Source organism: Neopelma chrysocephalum, unplaced genomic scaffold, assembly GCF_003984885.1.
Source record: "Neopelma chrysocephalum unplaced genomic scaffold, ASM398488v2 Primary Assembly neopelma1_23, whole genome shotgun sequence".
Classification (NCBI taxonomy): domain Eukaryota; kingdom Metazoa; phylum Chordata; class Aves; order Passeriformes; family Pipridae; genus Neopelma; species Neopelma chrysocephalum.
Window position 1 is genome coordinate 6,949,364 of NW_020897691.1, and position 16,046 is coordinate 6,965,409.

The 16,046-nt window shown below is 37.2% G+C and overlaps 1 protein-coding gene across 1 annotated transcript in view; it reads left to right on the forward strand.

Moving 5' to 3' along the window:
* The window catches only part of GALNT2 (polypeptide N-acetylgalactosaminyltransferase 2), a 48,357-nt gene that overhangs the window by 9,457 nt on the left and 22,854 nt on the right, over positions 1-16,046 (forward strand). Inside the window, exons 4-8 of the mRNA XM_027683410.1 lie at positions 1,940-2,093; positions 6,225-6,323; positions 6,900-6,967; positions 7,882-7,947; positions 10,958-11,079. Of these exons, the coding sequence (XP_027539211.1) occupies positions 1,940-2,093; positions 6,225-6,323; positions 6,900-6,967; positions 7,882-7,947; positions 10,958-11,079 (509 nt within the window). The remainder of the gene's footprint in view (positions 1-1,939; positions 2,094-6,224; positions 6,324-6,899; positions 6,968-7,881; positions 7,948-10,957; positions 11,080-16,046) is intronic.

Sequence of the window (16,046 nt, forward strand, 5' to 3'; positions counted from 1 at the left end):
TAATAGCTGGTAGAGTAGTATTCCCTGTATGCATATCACTTAATTTAGGATATGCCTGAGCTATGATATTTTTCTAAAAGCTGCACTGGAATAGTGCTTTCGGAAAGCTTCATAAAAGAGTTTGGTGAAATAAACACCTGAAGAAAAGTACAAAGATCAGTGTTTACAGAGCCATTGTTCTGTCTACTCTCTTATACGGATCTGAATCGTGGGTCATCTACCGCCACCACCTGCGTCTCCTAGAACGCTTCCATCAATGCTGCCTCCACACAATCCTAAACATCCACTGGTCAGATTATGTGACTAATACATCTGTTCTAGAACAAGCAGCAGTCACAAGTATTGAGGCCATGCTACTGAGAACACAGCTGCGCTGGGCAGGGCACGTCTCCAGGATGAAGGACCACTGCCTCTCTAAGATCTTGCTTTATGGTGAACTTACCACGGGCTACCGCAAGAGAGGAGCCCCAAAGAAAAGATACAAGGACTCCCTGAAACAACATCTCAGCCTCGGCCATATTGACCACCATAACTGGTCTACTCTGGCCTCCAGTCGGGAGGCCTGGAGACACACCATCTATAACGCTGCTGATGCTTTTGAGAAAGCACGCAGGATCACCCTTGAGGAGAAAAGACAATGCAGAAAGAATCGAACCTTGCAGAATATACCACCTAAGGAGTCTTTCTGCTGTGCCTTTTGCAACCGGACTTGCCTTTCTCGTATTGGCCTTTTTAGCCACCAACACGCTTGCAAGAAACGTGGGTAGAGCCCTTCCCAAATCTTCGTTCGCGAAGCCTAGCCATGATGATGCACTGGAATGGAGTGACACCTTTGCAACCTGCTACTTACTGCACCTAACTAAAAATACCTCAAAAACTTTTTATGGTAATTATGAAAACAATGAATATTAAATCCTCCCGTCTGTAATAAACAGTGACCACAAAAGACAGCTTTTGCTTTGTATCTTTTTTTGTGCCAATAGCATGCTGGTTCACCACAACTTGCTTGCAGGAGATTCTCATACACATCCATGTTTAAATCAAGAATGTCTGTATTGCATTAGAACTTGAGCTGTGATTTTGAGTTAAGTGTGGTATAAATTTGCTAATAGGTGGCATAGGTCTGTCTATCAATAGTAAAAAGAGTAAATGTTCAAGTAGAGGTAAGAACTGGTAGTTTTAAGATACTTGGTAAACACCATACTGTTGTTGTACACCTGAAAATGGTGGGAGTCCTGAAATTTTGTTCCTGGTAGCTGGATGTTAATCTACCTTTCTGTGTCAGTGTCACAACAAGTCACATAATAACACAGTCCATGTTAAAGAGGGATTAATCTGAATAAATTCTGAATGTCAAGGAGGTTGTAGTTATGTTATACTGGAGAGTGATCTAGTGCTCTGCCTACATGAAATGCTGTTCTTTGAGAATAAGGCTGTCTAGTATTTCTAGAAGGCCTGTTTCTCGAATGGCTTGATTATAACTGACTATGTTTTTACTTCTGTAATGAGACAGTAAATTAAATTATGTCTTTGAAGTCTGGACCAGGTCTTTAAAAACAAATGTTTCTAAGATAACATTATAGCCAGATCATCTGCCATCTTACTGCCTGTTGATATGTGGATGTTTGGGTTTTTTTTTAAATGGGAATTACGGGGTTAAAAAAAACGAACACACAGTGGACAAGATGAAGCATTGTCTAGTGATTACTTGTACAAACTGTGATCTGTAAAATTGTTCAATTTTATATTAATTTGCAGGATATTCTAGAAGAATTTAATGTGCAAAAGTGACTTTTGATGTTACACAGTTAACAATAGCATTGAAGTTTAATTACTTTGTTGCAAAATTAAACATTTCCTCAATTACGTTTGGGTTGCTGAATGCTGTTCCCTAAATTGTGAAGATTAATCTGGATATTTTCCTGTTTTTCTATTGTAGGAAAAGTTCGGTGGCAGGACTTTGATCAAGACACATATGTTGGCGCTACTGTAGTGCGATCTGGTCAGGATCCATATGCCCGCAATAAGTTCAATCAGGTAGAAAGTGACAAACTGCGAATGGACCGAAGCGTTCCTGACACTAGGCATGATCAGTAAGTGCCAAACTGAGCCTTGTTTGACTTGGATTAACCTTTCTGTATTTATTGCTTTTGAGCTGCAGGTGGTTTTCTGAAACAGGAGCTTTCCAGCCTTAGAAGGGACAGGAACAGTAAACTCCATCATCCTTGGGTTAAAGAACAAGGAATCTTATTTAAGTTCTTCTGTTTCCATGACTTCAGTCAGTGTCTATTATATATCCAAACTGGTGCCTCATTTCAGTCTCCATTGGTGGAGTGAAAGCAGTGAGAAGGATCCCCATGGTGTATTGAGGAGTCTGAAGTGACTTTTGAGTTTTCTTCATAGCGTATATTTTTTTTTTTCACAAGAAATGTATTCTAACTTTTTAGACCAGGTATTCTTTTCCATGACATCAAAACTCAGCTACCAGCTTCTAGAAGCTTCTATGATTCAGATATGCTGAATTTGGAAGTTTTTAGGTATTTCATAATCTCTGTGTTGGGGAATGTCTGACAAAAAGGCTATCATTTGAGAAGAATGTAAGAGACGACAGGAGACAAATTATATTACAATGGCCATGCTTGTTTTAACTGTCAGTCTTGTGATTATATGCTGACCTGCCTAACAACATGAAGCTGGAAAAGAACCCTGCAACGGAGAAGAGAGAAAGGCTGTATCTGAGCTGGGATTATTACTTTGGCTTTGCCATGGAGCAGATTTAAGTGCCAATCAGACTGTAAATAATCATCTTTTAAAAGAAAAAAACAACCAAACAAAAAACCAAACTGCAGCAATCATTCATGCAAACTGTCCATGATAAGTTCCCTGCCATGTCGCAGTTAAGTTTTCTCTTTTGGCAAGAAGTTTCACTGCAGAAGCTGAAAAAGCCAAATGAAATACTTAGGAACTGCGTGATGGCAAGAACAATAGCCATAGGAAGAAGAATATCTGATCACATGACACTTGGAAGCATGTTATTTTCAACAAAATTGGAGGCAACTGGGTTGAGATTAAAATCTCTTGTGGAGCTGCTGCAATCTTTTTCTTTAAGAAAAGTGACCGAGACGAGGAAATACTTTATTTCTCCTTAAGCAACTTGCTGTTAATTGTACTGATGTGTCGAAGAGGCTGTTTGACTTTGAAATAACTACATAGTAATATTATTTAATTGCTGAAATTGTCTGTTGAGAAGCAGTTTATCAGGATTCTGCATTAAGTATAGTTTATTTAATAAACAATTGTGTATAATTATGCATCTGTTAATACTATATTGTTTAGTCTTTTTTGCATCATACAAACTTTTACTAACATCAAGACCAAAGATTTCCGCTTGCTTTTTGTGAAAGCCTGACAGCAGTACTGAAAAAACTAGAAAACGCTTGATTCATTTACTTAAGCTGCTTGCTTTCATTTTGAGCAAAAGGAAGAAGTGAGAAACAGGCAGATACAACATAAGAAAGGAAACGGAGAGAACTCTGAGCAAGAATGCAGATTCTCACTCCAGCTGATGCTCACAACTACTACTTTCAACAACATTGAGAAACTACTGGGTTTCCTTTCATTGCAGTCTGCTTATGATGTGTAACTGAGAGCTCTCACTGTCACGGTAGATTTTGGAGATCCAGAAAGTTACAAATGAGTGTCACAGTTGTAACAGGAAACTCACAGAGTGGTTCTTCTGCCAGTGTAAAATAATCTCCCAGTGGGGATGAAGGATAAAATACTCCATGTTTTTTGTGGACCAGTGTCCACCATGCATCCTTTGGACCAGTGGTTTCTGATCACATCTGTTAACTGATGTGTTGTAATGATTCTTGAGAATTACTGGTAAGTACTTCAGCTGCGCTGAACTGTGTTTTTTTTCTCATTTGGCACCTGTTAGAAGCTTCTGACCTCACACTCAAGTTTTATTCCTAAGTAAAGAAGAAACAAACTTTCCTGTGTCTTTGGTTGAAGTGAATGTTCTTGTACTGGTTAAAATAGATATTTTTGTCCAAAAGTGGTTTCAAACAAACTGCTGAGGTTTCGGGAGAAATTGTTAATGATATGAACCAGTCCAAATCTCATGTTTTAACTGATTTTAATGACCTATGATAAACATTGAGGGTCTAGATTGAAGTTTTGTGTTCAAGTTTTATTTTAACTAAATGTATTTTCACATTCTGCATGCGTGTAAAATTTAAGTGCTGCAGCTTGAGAGAACAACATCTAATCTCCATGCCAAAAGTAATGACATTGTTTCTTCAGTTTGAGTTTTAACTGTGGCCCTGTTGACACAGCAGGAGGGCTGATACTGAGTCAGTTAAAGAAGGGATTTTTGAAGAGCTGAGAACAAAAATACTCACTGAAATGTTCCTCCTGTTTTATTTGGAAGTCTAAAAGTCTTAATTTCTCCTTCAGAAATATGCAGTAGTGCTCTTCTCTTGAGTTTTCTTAAAATTGAGAGGCTCCATTGCCTTGAGTAATTCCCTCTAATATGCACTCTGGCTCAAGTGCTCTCTTCTGCAAAGATATCAGTATAAGTTTAATGTGACTTTTTAATTATTCTAATGCAAGTGCTTCATGTGATAACTGCACGCACAGTAGCCTTGTCCTCTGTGGGCAATTTGAAAGTTAGCAGAAAAAAGAATATCTTTTTTGGCACCATAGACTTTGGAGTATAATATTTGCATGTCTTTTAGCTGTCTAGATGAATTGCCAAAAGCTTACACTAGAGAAGCTCTTAATTCTTTACTTTTCAGGAACATATAGGCATTTGTGATTTATTGCTCCAGTGCTGGGTGCTAGCGACAAAGCTATTTTGTACACCCACCACAAAGCTAGACATGGCCTTGCTGATCTGAGACAGCAATTGTAGGGTTGGCGTGGGCTTTGTTTTCATTCAGAGCAAGTGAGGTCATTGGAGCAGAATAATGTTTTGTTTGACAGCAAGCACTAATGTGTGTGACATTATGGGTGTGTTGTATTGAAAAACTCCAGGTTCCTGGGATTTTGTAGAGTGGGCACAAGCAAGAAGTGCATTGCTGCTCACTCATGGATTCCAAGAAGCTGAAGTGTGGTTTATGGTGTGCATTGCACATGTTTAATCAGGTGTGGAGTGGGGTTTTATACAGGCAGAGGTCTTGTTTTAGAAGTGTAGGTGACAAACTTCTCTGAAAAGCTAGTTTGATTAATACTGCGCAGAGTACAAAAATACTTGCTGAATTTGCTACAGGTGTATGCTATCTGGGTTTATCCCCTCTGAAGACAACTAGACCTGTTGAAACTCTACCCTTAATAATAATTAAAGAATGTGGAAGAAATATATCACTTGTGTATGTCACTGCATGAATGGCAATCAGTATCATGACCTGTCAGACTATAATGCTTTCAGCATAAACTCAGTATGCGTAGTTTTCTGGTACTGTTACTTTCTAATACAATGAGAGTAGTGTCTTTTTTAGATTTATTTTATTGGATTACATATCTTTAAGTGTGTGTAGTTCTGCATTAATTATTTTAGGATTTGCTTATTTTTTCTTATTATATTAATTTCAGGCTTCTAGAGGTGATGAAAAATGAGTTGACATTAGATGGAATATTTCATCATCTTTATGTTTGGAAGGATGTGGTTCTGTGTTTAGTTGGCTGAGCATTGTCACAGCTAGCTTTGTTTTTCAAATTCTGAATGTTATGATCCTTACCAGTTCTCACTAGAATAGATAACTGGTTCTATCTATGAGTGAGATGCTACAGAAGCTTTAAAAATGTAAAAAAGGGAGAAGTGGACACATGCCATTCTGAAGAAGAAGTATATGGTAGCCTGTGAACACGTGGATTTTCCTTGAAAATATGCCTATTTCCTTAGATGTATTGAATGCTTTTAATGTAAAAAAAGCATTCTGATTTCATACTCAGTTGCAAAAAAGATATTTATGACATACTGCAGTGATGATGGTCTCGTGGCTTTTCTGAATCTCCCCATATTTGACACTTTTGTATACTAAGACAACTACCGAAAGTGTGAGAAGACAAGTTGATTATAATCTCACTTGAAAACAAGGCATTTTATTCTTCCTAGGCAGTGTGTACATGAATTTAATAGATAAATACTTCACAATGAAGGCTGTCTGCTAAGCCCAGGATGTAAAAATTATGTTCAAATGACAAAGTGTTATTTCTTTCAGGTGTCAGCGGAAACAATGGCGGATAGATTTACCAGCTACTAGTGTGGTGATCACCTTTCATAATGAGGCAAGATCTGCTTTGCTTCGAACTGTTGTCAGGTATATATATAAGAGAGCTTAATTTTTCCCTAAAGGCCATTTATTTGTGTTAGAAAATGGCTTATGATAAGGAAGGAAAGTAACAACCTGTTATGCTCTTCTGAACTGTTTGCAGAGGAAAAGATGAGTCTTCAGTTCTTACATTCTGAAATAGTGATGTTATACAAAATTGCTTGCCTTAACTACAGATGAATTGAAGTATGGAACCAATTACCAGATGATGTTTGGAGGCTGACTGTTTCAAGCCAAAGTCAGGATAGATGGATTCTCAGGGGATATTTGGGCCAAAGATACCTGCAAAACTTCTATGTTACATGTTGTCTATCTAATGTTCTGATTTCTGGGGGCTGGAATAGTGGGGGCGGGGGAGGTAAGGGTGTTGGGGAGGAAGGAACACCTAAATTCTACATGTGCACCTCTTCACTCTTTCTGTAAGAATAAGTCAATAGCTGTTGTTGAAGATAACATCCTGGGCTAGGTTCCAGTGCGACTTAACAAAGTAACTCCTTTTATGACATCATTATGGAAAATTACGACTGCTTAGTTCTTAATGCTTTTTTTTCTTTTCTGTTGCAGTGTCCTTAAAAAAAGTCCATCACATCTTATTAAGGAAATCATACTGGTGGATGACTACAGTAATGATCGTAAGTACTTTTACAATCCGAATTTACAGTGCTTATTCTGGTAAGACTTTCTGTAGATGCCAGTAGGTGACTTGGTTGAGAATAGGGTACTTGAATAGGAGTTGACAGAGACTGATCCAAAAACAGATCTTAATTCTTTCATATCTGTAATTTTGGAAATGTGAAGAGTTCCTGTAAATACTTCAGGTATATTTTGTTATTTTGTGTTAGCTGAAGGACCAGAGTGTATCATTAAAAAGGGCCTTTGCGTAGTATGTTATCTTAAGTAAAAATAAAACTCATGGTTTCTGCAACAAATATTTTTGTAGCACTGTTTTAAATGAATGCTGGTCTCCATCAGTCTCTTGGAAAAATTCTTATTGAATCTAAAATGATTCAGTGTTTTATAAGTACTAGAGTATCATGATAGAAACTCAAGCAATAGAAATGGTCCTCTGAGTAACATTTCTTAAAGGAAACTAATGTCTATATTTGCATTACTAGGTTTTAGCTAGTTTGATACGGCTTTATTCCTTAATGTGGATTAAAGAGAGCTCTCCTATATGAAAAGAAAACAGTTTATTTAATCCTGTAAAAGTGTTTTTCTCTCTGCAATGTAGGAATGGCCTAAAATAAATAAAGAGAATATAGTTAAATAAAAATGTTTCAAGACTGTAAAATTAAGTTACCTTTAAATAACATAAGGAAAGTAATAATTTCTTAGCCTGATAACTTTTCTTTATTTCTGGTGAGATATGTTGGTTTTTTTCAAGCATGTATCTTATATTTAACTATTTATGACCACAAACATTTTCACCTACAAAGCCTTTGCTTTTCTTTGAAGACAGCCCCTCTTTTGGTATACAGTGTTGGATATCAAATGGGTTCTTATCCCTTGATTTTTATTTTTTTTTAAATTATTTTATTTTTTAAAGCTGAGGATGGTGCTCTCTTGGGAAAAATTGAAAAAGTGAGAGTTCTTCGAAATGACCGCCGAGAAGGTAAGTTTAATCCAGGGAAGGAAGATACAAATTCCACTGTGCTTCCTTAGCTGTTAGTGTTCATCAGGTCTTTTAAAGGAACATTCTACTTTATAAATCTACCGGTAGAAGGAATAAAAAAAATGTACTCATGCAGGTAAAAACATTAATTCTGATTGTTGTCCTATTGTTGTGTGTACAATTGCCCATTGTTGGCTTTTACAGTGAAAACTTCCTTTAGGATTTGCATTTAATCTTCAACCTTTCCTTTCTCTTCCTGCACTGAATCCTCAGTTAAGCTGTTCCCATTGTACGCAAGGTCTCACTGTAAACTATCTATGTATCTATGTTTGAAATGATCCAGCTTAAAAATAGCCCTCTGGTTCCCTTTTTAGATATCATTTTAAGGATTTAGTTGGTGGATGGCCTGACAAACAGTTTGTTTTGGCACACTTTAGAAGTTTGGAGCAGCCAGGAGGGCTGGGACCAAGTATGCCAGTTTTGCTGAAGCCAGTGTGCCCTGTAACAAATTTGTCTTACATTTTTGTTTTCTTCTATGTTGCTCTGTGAATTATGGTCTCATGTCACTGAACTCTTCAGTCAGCAGTTTCCTGACTCTGGAGCTTAACGTATTAGATACAGGCAACTGTTATTCTACAGCTGTTTGAAATAATAACTGAGATTTGACAGCTGAAATAGCTGACTGATTTAGCAGATATATACTTGTTCATTTTTATAAGGACTGTATCTTTTAGACTGCCAGCCTGGCCTGGGGAGGAGCTGGAATCATTAGATTGTCAGGTATTGGAAATGACATGCACAAAACCTGTGTTGTCCCATAATTCACATTATTGCAATAACTGATGGGTTCTTTGGAATATGCTTGTGAACAAAGACTTGTTAGCAATGTAGGTCTTTTATGACTTGCTGTGGTTGTCAGGTTCTGAGTAAGTTAATGTCATTTTTCAGTACAGCACTTGAAGATAGTAGTAATGAAAAAAAAACAGAAGGAAGTAACACCTTTTTGATGTTTGTTTTTTTAGTAATTTTAAGTATTAACTTTGTAGTGCATATACAGATTCATACTTAAAAATATGCATTAGTATATGTGAAAGTGAAATACAATTTGACAAATCTATTACTTTGTCAGAAAAGAACAAATGTTTGCAGAGGGAAGGCAGAGTACTAGTTTACTTTGTATTTTTGTGAGACTAAGATTAAATATTGCACATAGAAATTAAAATTTAGGAGAATTGATAAAATCAATCACTGTGTAGGATGCTAAGAGTGGCACAGTAGTAAAAGCAATAGAGGAAAGCAGGGTGTTTTAAAATGAAAGTTAAAGGGATGGTGTTGGTGAAGGGGATGACATTAACTGCCTTTCATTCAGAAATAAATGTTAGTAGTTTTTAGTCTCATCTATAGGACCAGAGTTTGTTATGGGAACAGATGTGTTCTGAAGGGTGTGGTAGTCTACAAAATAAATGTTCAGTGGAACTTTTTCAGCTCTATTTATTGTAAGCCTGAATGTGATCGTGGAGGACTTGACCCAAGTGGTAACCTCTATTTTTCTGCCACGAAATCTGAAATTAGAAACACTGTTGCGTGTTTTCTGTGGAATTAGAGCAAGATAGTAGATTCTACAGCAATGTAAATTATAAATAATAAGCTGTGGAAGGAGGAATTGAAATGTAAAAATTAAAAAAAAAACATATAGCAAGAGTGCCTGAGGAATGGTTTGGTGTGGAAAGACTAAACAGAACAGATTCAAAGGCTGGAATTAGGGAAACAGCATAAAATCAATGAGGTACAGTTAGCTACCAGTGTGCCACAGAGAAGGTGTAAAAAGTACTGTCAGAGAGCCTTAGCACAGCACATATCTACAACAGTGAAATGCTCACAATTGAAGTAAGAGATAGTAAAAGGATCTTGATGAGGCTGTTACTGAAAGTTGAGCAGAGCATACAAGCTTTTCCTCTTAAGTATCTTGTATTCTGTTTGGCATAGTCATATTTTGAGTATTATTTTGTAAAGGGAGTGGTAAGAAATGCGCTTGACTCTTTTACAGTGTTTCAGAGGGAAAAAATGCCCAAACAAACCAGAACAAATTTGGTGAGAAACAATGTAGAAAGAAAAAGAAGGGGGAAAAAATTAGTAATTACTTGGTTTTGATCTTGAGTGACAATGAAATCAGTACATTTATTAATAGTAGAAAAAAGTAGGGAGAAAATTTGCAAAGAAATTATAGGAAGCTTGCTATGTGTGTATATATAGCAAGGAACTTTAAGGAACAGTGAGGTCATCCAATGAATGAATATTAAAAGGAAAGAAAGGAACGAAGGAAGGAAAGGAGCAGGGTAAATCAGTAAGGGTATGTGTGTAATTAAGATAAGGAGAAGAGAAGAACCTTCTGGTTTTACCAAAAGTTTCTTCCTAAAGAAATCTTTTCAAAAAAAACCCAAACAAACCACAAAACAAGAGAATTGACATAAGCACAGAGAAAAGATAGTTGAAAGGGGTGGGAGTAAGGCTCTCAGATGTAAACTAATGAATCATGGTTATTTCTGGAAGAAGTTCATAGAAGAATGGACAGAGTGTAGTAAGAACTAAGTTGAGGGGTGGCAAAAAAGTGGAGGGGATGGTGCTTTCCTCAGTTCTGCAGTAGAACTGTCTGACATGTTTGTTTCAGATCCAATTTTGAGTAACATTTACCAGTATCAATACCATTTACAGTAATGCAGACTCATTTGTACTTGTGTATCACTTGTTTTGAAAAGGCACTTTGATTCTTCTGCTTAAATTAGATCAAAACTTGTAGGGTGCAGAAGGTTGGACACTTGAGGGTTGTTTGGTGTGAAGTCATTTCACTGAGTTCTTAACTAACATCTGGTTTTGATAATGGCTCTTTTGTGTTTGTCCTGTTTGAGTTGGAGTAACTTAGCTAATGACTAACTCGGAATGCTATAGTTCCTCAATACTCTTGATTGTTTTCCTCAGGAAGTACTTAAAACTTTTTATCTTTAATTCTCAGGCCTGATGCGCTCCCGTGTCAGAGGGGCAGATGCAGCACAAGCAAAAGTGCTGACCTTCCTGGATAGTCACTGTGAGTGCAATGAACACTGGCTGGAACCACTTTTGGAAAGAGTAGCTGAGGTTAGTAAAGAGTTTTAAAGTAATTTCCTGAAGAAGTAGGTTTTAAATTTTAAAGCCATCTGGTTTATACTAGATTAATTTTATGCATTTTTTCTAAGGAAGCTTTTTCTGACTGGAGATGATGGAGATGACTGGAGTGTTCTGTGATTGAAACATATTTTTTGTTCATTAATTCTGTGAACACAGGAACATAAAATCTGAGTATTTATTATTATCTTTGCAAACATTCATATATATGCTTCCTTGGTTCTTTGGGGAATGCCTTAGTAAGTTGAAAATCTTTAGAGTGTAGTATAGTTCTCTTCAACTGATATCATCTTGGTGTAATTCAGTTTACCTGAGTCTTTATGCCTCATTAAGATTCAGTATGATAGTAGGAGAGAGGATGAGCTGTGAAACCAAAATTCTCATGGAAATTAGCAGGAACTACAGGCTCTCGGCTTGTGTGAAAATAGTGCTTAGTCTGTGTCCTGGAAAAGCAATTGACGGGACCGAGAATGAAAGTATACTGTTTTCTCCAGAGGTTGGTTATACTTGTTAACTTCCTCTGGAGGCACTCAGTTGAAATGGAAAGTGAATGGACCGTGATCCCAAAAAGCACTGAGGAACACTCAAGACAACAGGGATTTTATTCTTTCTTAATTGCGTTCCCTTTCTGGAAAGCTAGTCTTCCAGGAGAGGCTTGGTTCCAAAATGCTCCTAATCAAAATGGTTTTGCTAAGCTACTCTGTTTTGTTAATGCCCAGATCTTCTCTTATCCTCCCTATTCTTCCCTTTGCATTTCTCCTGCAAAAACAGGAAGTGGGGGGGGAAGGAAGTAAACCCCATATACTCAGTACGACAATGAAGAAGCTATCAGTTGACTGATATTCTTTATTCTGATTGTTCTATGATGCTTGTTAGAATCATAGAATCATTTAGGTTGGAAAAGATGTTTAAGATTGTTTCCAGCCATTATCCTACCACTGGCAAGCCCACCATTAAATCATGTCCCAAAGTACCACATCTACACCTTCTTTTAAATACCTCCAGAGATGGTGACTCCACCACTTCCCTGGGCAGCCTGTTCCAATGCTTGATAGCCCTTTCAGTAAACCAATCTAAACCTCCATGATGCAACTTGAGGACATTTCCTCTTGTCCTATTTCTTGTTACTTTTAAGAAGACACTGACCCCCACCTGGCTACACCCTTCTTTTCAGGTAGTTGTAGAGACCAATAAGGTCTCCCTTGAGCCTCCTTTTCTCCAACCTAACAACCCCAGCTCCCTCAGCTGCTCCTCAGAAGACTTGAGCTCCAGACTCTTTATCAGCTCTATTGCCCTTCTCTGGACACGTTCCAGCACCTCAAGGTCTTTCTTTTAGTGAGGGTCCCAAAACTGGACACAGGACTTGAGGTGTGGCCTCATCAGTGCTGAGTACAGAGGGACAATCACTGCCCTGGTCCTGCTGACCACACTATTGCTGATACAGGCCAGGGTGCTATTCTTGGCCATCTGGGCACACTGCTGGATCATGTTCAGACACTGTTGACCAGCAGCCCCAGGTCCTTTTCTGCCAGGCAGCTTTCCAGCATTCCCAAACCTGTAGCATTGCACAGGGTTGTTGTGACCCAGTTGCAGAACCCTGCACCTTGCCTTGTTGAACCTCATACAATTGGCTTCAACCCATTATATTTCCTGGGTATTCCAGAAATAGTGCAAGTTGCCCAAGACACATCAGCAGTTGAAATCCTATTTTGGAGTAAAAATAATTTTAATCAGGTCAAACCTGGATACTATTAAAGTACCTAAAACAGACAAAACCCTTCAGCGTGAGTAACATAGCACTTCCTTCTGGTTTTGTACCCATCTAAAGTGTTGCCTCAGAAGGGTTAGAGGAATTTCTGTTTAATTATTAACCAGGAAAATAAACTCGAAGGCATTAAATATCTCAAAATGAAGTGGAGAATGCTTGCAGCTAAAGCACTAATGAATTCTAGAATATGAAAACAGTTTTCAGACCTTTTTGTGTAAATGGTTCGAAGCATCTATCTGTTCAAGAAATCAGAAGAGAAATGGTAGTTTTGGTCAGCAAAACCCTGCTTTTGCTAAGACAGCTATTTTGTCATTTTCCTGTTTCTCTTGTCTGTTACTTTTTCCAGGACATACTCATTTATCTTTCTGAAACTGAGAAGGTATTCGGAAAAGTGTTATCTTTTCATCATAACAAAACGTAAAACCTTTTATTAAATTGCCAGCAATTTTGTCAAGATCCAGCATTGCATATGGTATATTTGGTTGGAGAAGTTGAAACGTATTTTGCTTTGTGCAGCAGCTATTTTTTAGTAGTACATGAATTACTAGATCTTTCAAAACTTGCTCTTCTCAATTATCATGATACACAGTAATCATGTGTGCCATTGAATAGTTTTAAGCTATATGAATATATTTTTCCATTCTTAAAAGTTGATATACTCTTAAATAAATAATTGATATAGAATTCCACTTAACTGTCGCCTGCAAAGATTGCCAACCAACAGGTATGGGGATTGATAAAGTAGTTCTAAGCTTTCTGCTTGTTCAAATACTTAAGGCGTGGATAATGTTTACATATAGCATTTGATAGTTCTTTGTTATTTGCTCACAGTGCAGACAGTATGTTGCTTGATGTTAATTGGCAGCAGTTTCTTGATAGTCTCAGTGACAAGAAGCTGAGTAGATGTGAACTGCTTTCTGCTCTGGCCTCACAGGTAACTTTTTTCAGGTCAGGGCTACTGTTCATTAATACAATGTTTTCTGATACACTGCTGCATCTGTTATATATCTGGTGGAAAGTGTGTTTTTTCTTTTTTTCTTTTGTTCCAGAATTGCCTGCTTGGCATTTAGTTCTGTTGGAGTTTTTCTGTGGGAGATTAGTTGTGCGTGTGCTACAATATAAAAATTTATAGCTTCCAAGAAACAGTCTGAATTGAGTCAGTTCTGCAGTACTCCTATCAGATGTGCTGTAACCACTTTAGAAGGCTGTGCATCTGACATACATCTGAGACATCGAGCTTTCCTCTTCAGTTGGAGGATGATCTATCCCACAGTTTTCTTCCATAAGATAGTTTTCTGGTTAGAGTATCTTTTTTTTTTTTTCCATGGACCATACTTGCTTAGCATTCCTAGAGGGGTCTGACTCTGCTAGGGATTTTTCTTCAGCAATTTGAGCAAATGCTTAAAGCAGAAACAACATACACACAATGTGAATATTTTAGAGTTCAACGCATGTACCCATATTTCTGTAACCTGGAGCTAGTATATCTTCTTTTCTCCTTCGTGGAGAATGGTTTTCTGCCTGATTTCCTAAGGCTACCTTTTGTGCCCTCTAGATTTTGTGTGTGTGTGTGTGTGTGTGTGTGTCTATGTGTCTGTGTGATTAAATGATGAGACTGTGGAGGTTAACCCTTTAATTCCTCAAAAATGTCAACCTAGGTAATAAATATATACAATCCTGAAAACATCTGTAACTACTAGTGATTTCATGGACAATTGTCTAGTTGGCTTTTTCCATTTCAGATTTCTAAACACTTTGTTTTTTTCTAATAATACAGCAGTTACATAAACAAAATAAATTGAAAGATTCTGGTGGAGAACTGAACTCATCTGTTTTCATAGAATAGCTATAAATCCTTTTATCACTTTCAGGAAGATATTTTAAAACAAAGAAGATATTAAAAGGAAGGAATAACTAAGATTAAGAAATGAGCTGTCGTTTCCTTTTTCATATCCATCTCAAATTTTTGTGACTTTGAATAAGTCAACTTTTAACTGGCACAATGCTAAAAGGAAAATATTTATATTTTCTCTTAAGAGTGTTGTGAAGCTTAATCTTTGAAGTGTCCTGAAATTTTTAGAGGGGAGGAAGCAATGTATGCAGAATCTTGAGGATAATTTCTGATGGTTTATGAGAACAATATATAAAATCTAAGTCTCTAGAGCACTCATAACTTCCTTATGAAATATTAAGATGAAATAGCTTGCTACAAATTTTCAGGCACTAGAGACCTGCAATATTCGCAGGCAATTTCTTTTCATTATCCTCATCAAGAAGTATGTGGTTTTCCAATTGTGTCTTCCATTAGGAGACAAAAGATTTCTATGTTAATTATCCTAAAGCAAGGTACTTATTTATCCGTGGTGTGATTAAAAGGAGCAGCTGCTTTTTAGTGTTTTAAATGAGTGAACTCTCTGCAATTTGAAGACCCGCAAGCTCTTTTTTACCAGTCTCTGCATTAACAACTTCATAATGCTCTGCAAAGCATCAACTTAAGAATGTGCAAATCTTTTCTCTGCTTTGCTACTGAGTAAATCTGTAATTTCAAGTCATAGAAGGAACAGCATGGTTCCAAGTCAACAATGTGAGGATTATATATGGAACTGAATGCACACAACCTGGGTATTTGGCTGTCAGAGAAACAACTGGGAGTTGTTTAAATAATGTTAGGTGTAGCAAATAATGTTAGTGTGTTGTCGCACTGATATTGATAGAACTAATCAGACCAGAAGTAAAAGCCTGAGGAAATCCCAAATGTATAGACACAATATGCTCCCTGCTTGCTTGGCACAGCAGAGATAAGTTGAAGCCTAAATGAATCTCTGCCTAATGTGACACCTGATGACTTGGGCAACTCTTACCATCAGGTTCAACCCTGCCAAGTAGAACCATTTGAGAAACATAAACTTTTGTCAGAAAATGTTTTTAGAGGTGGGCATAGATTTATAAGCTGTCTCAGTTTCAGCTAAGGAAAGAGAGAAAGAGAGGAAGGGTGCTTTCATTTTTGTATTTTATGCTCATGGATACTGTGAATAACTGAATAGGCTGGATATCTTCTGCCTCATCAGTCTTTATTTAAAGGAGTTTATTAATTCTGTCACTCTATACAGAATGCCTAAAATAAAGGCGTGGGTACACCCGAAGCACTTCAGTGATATAGGAAGGTACATAT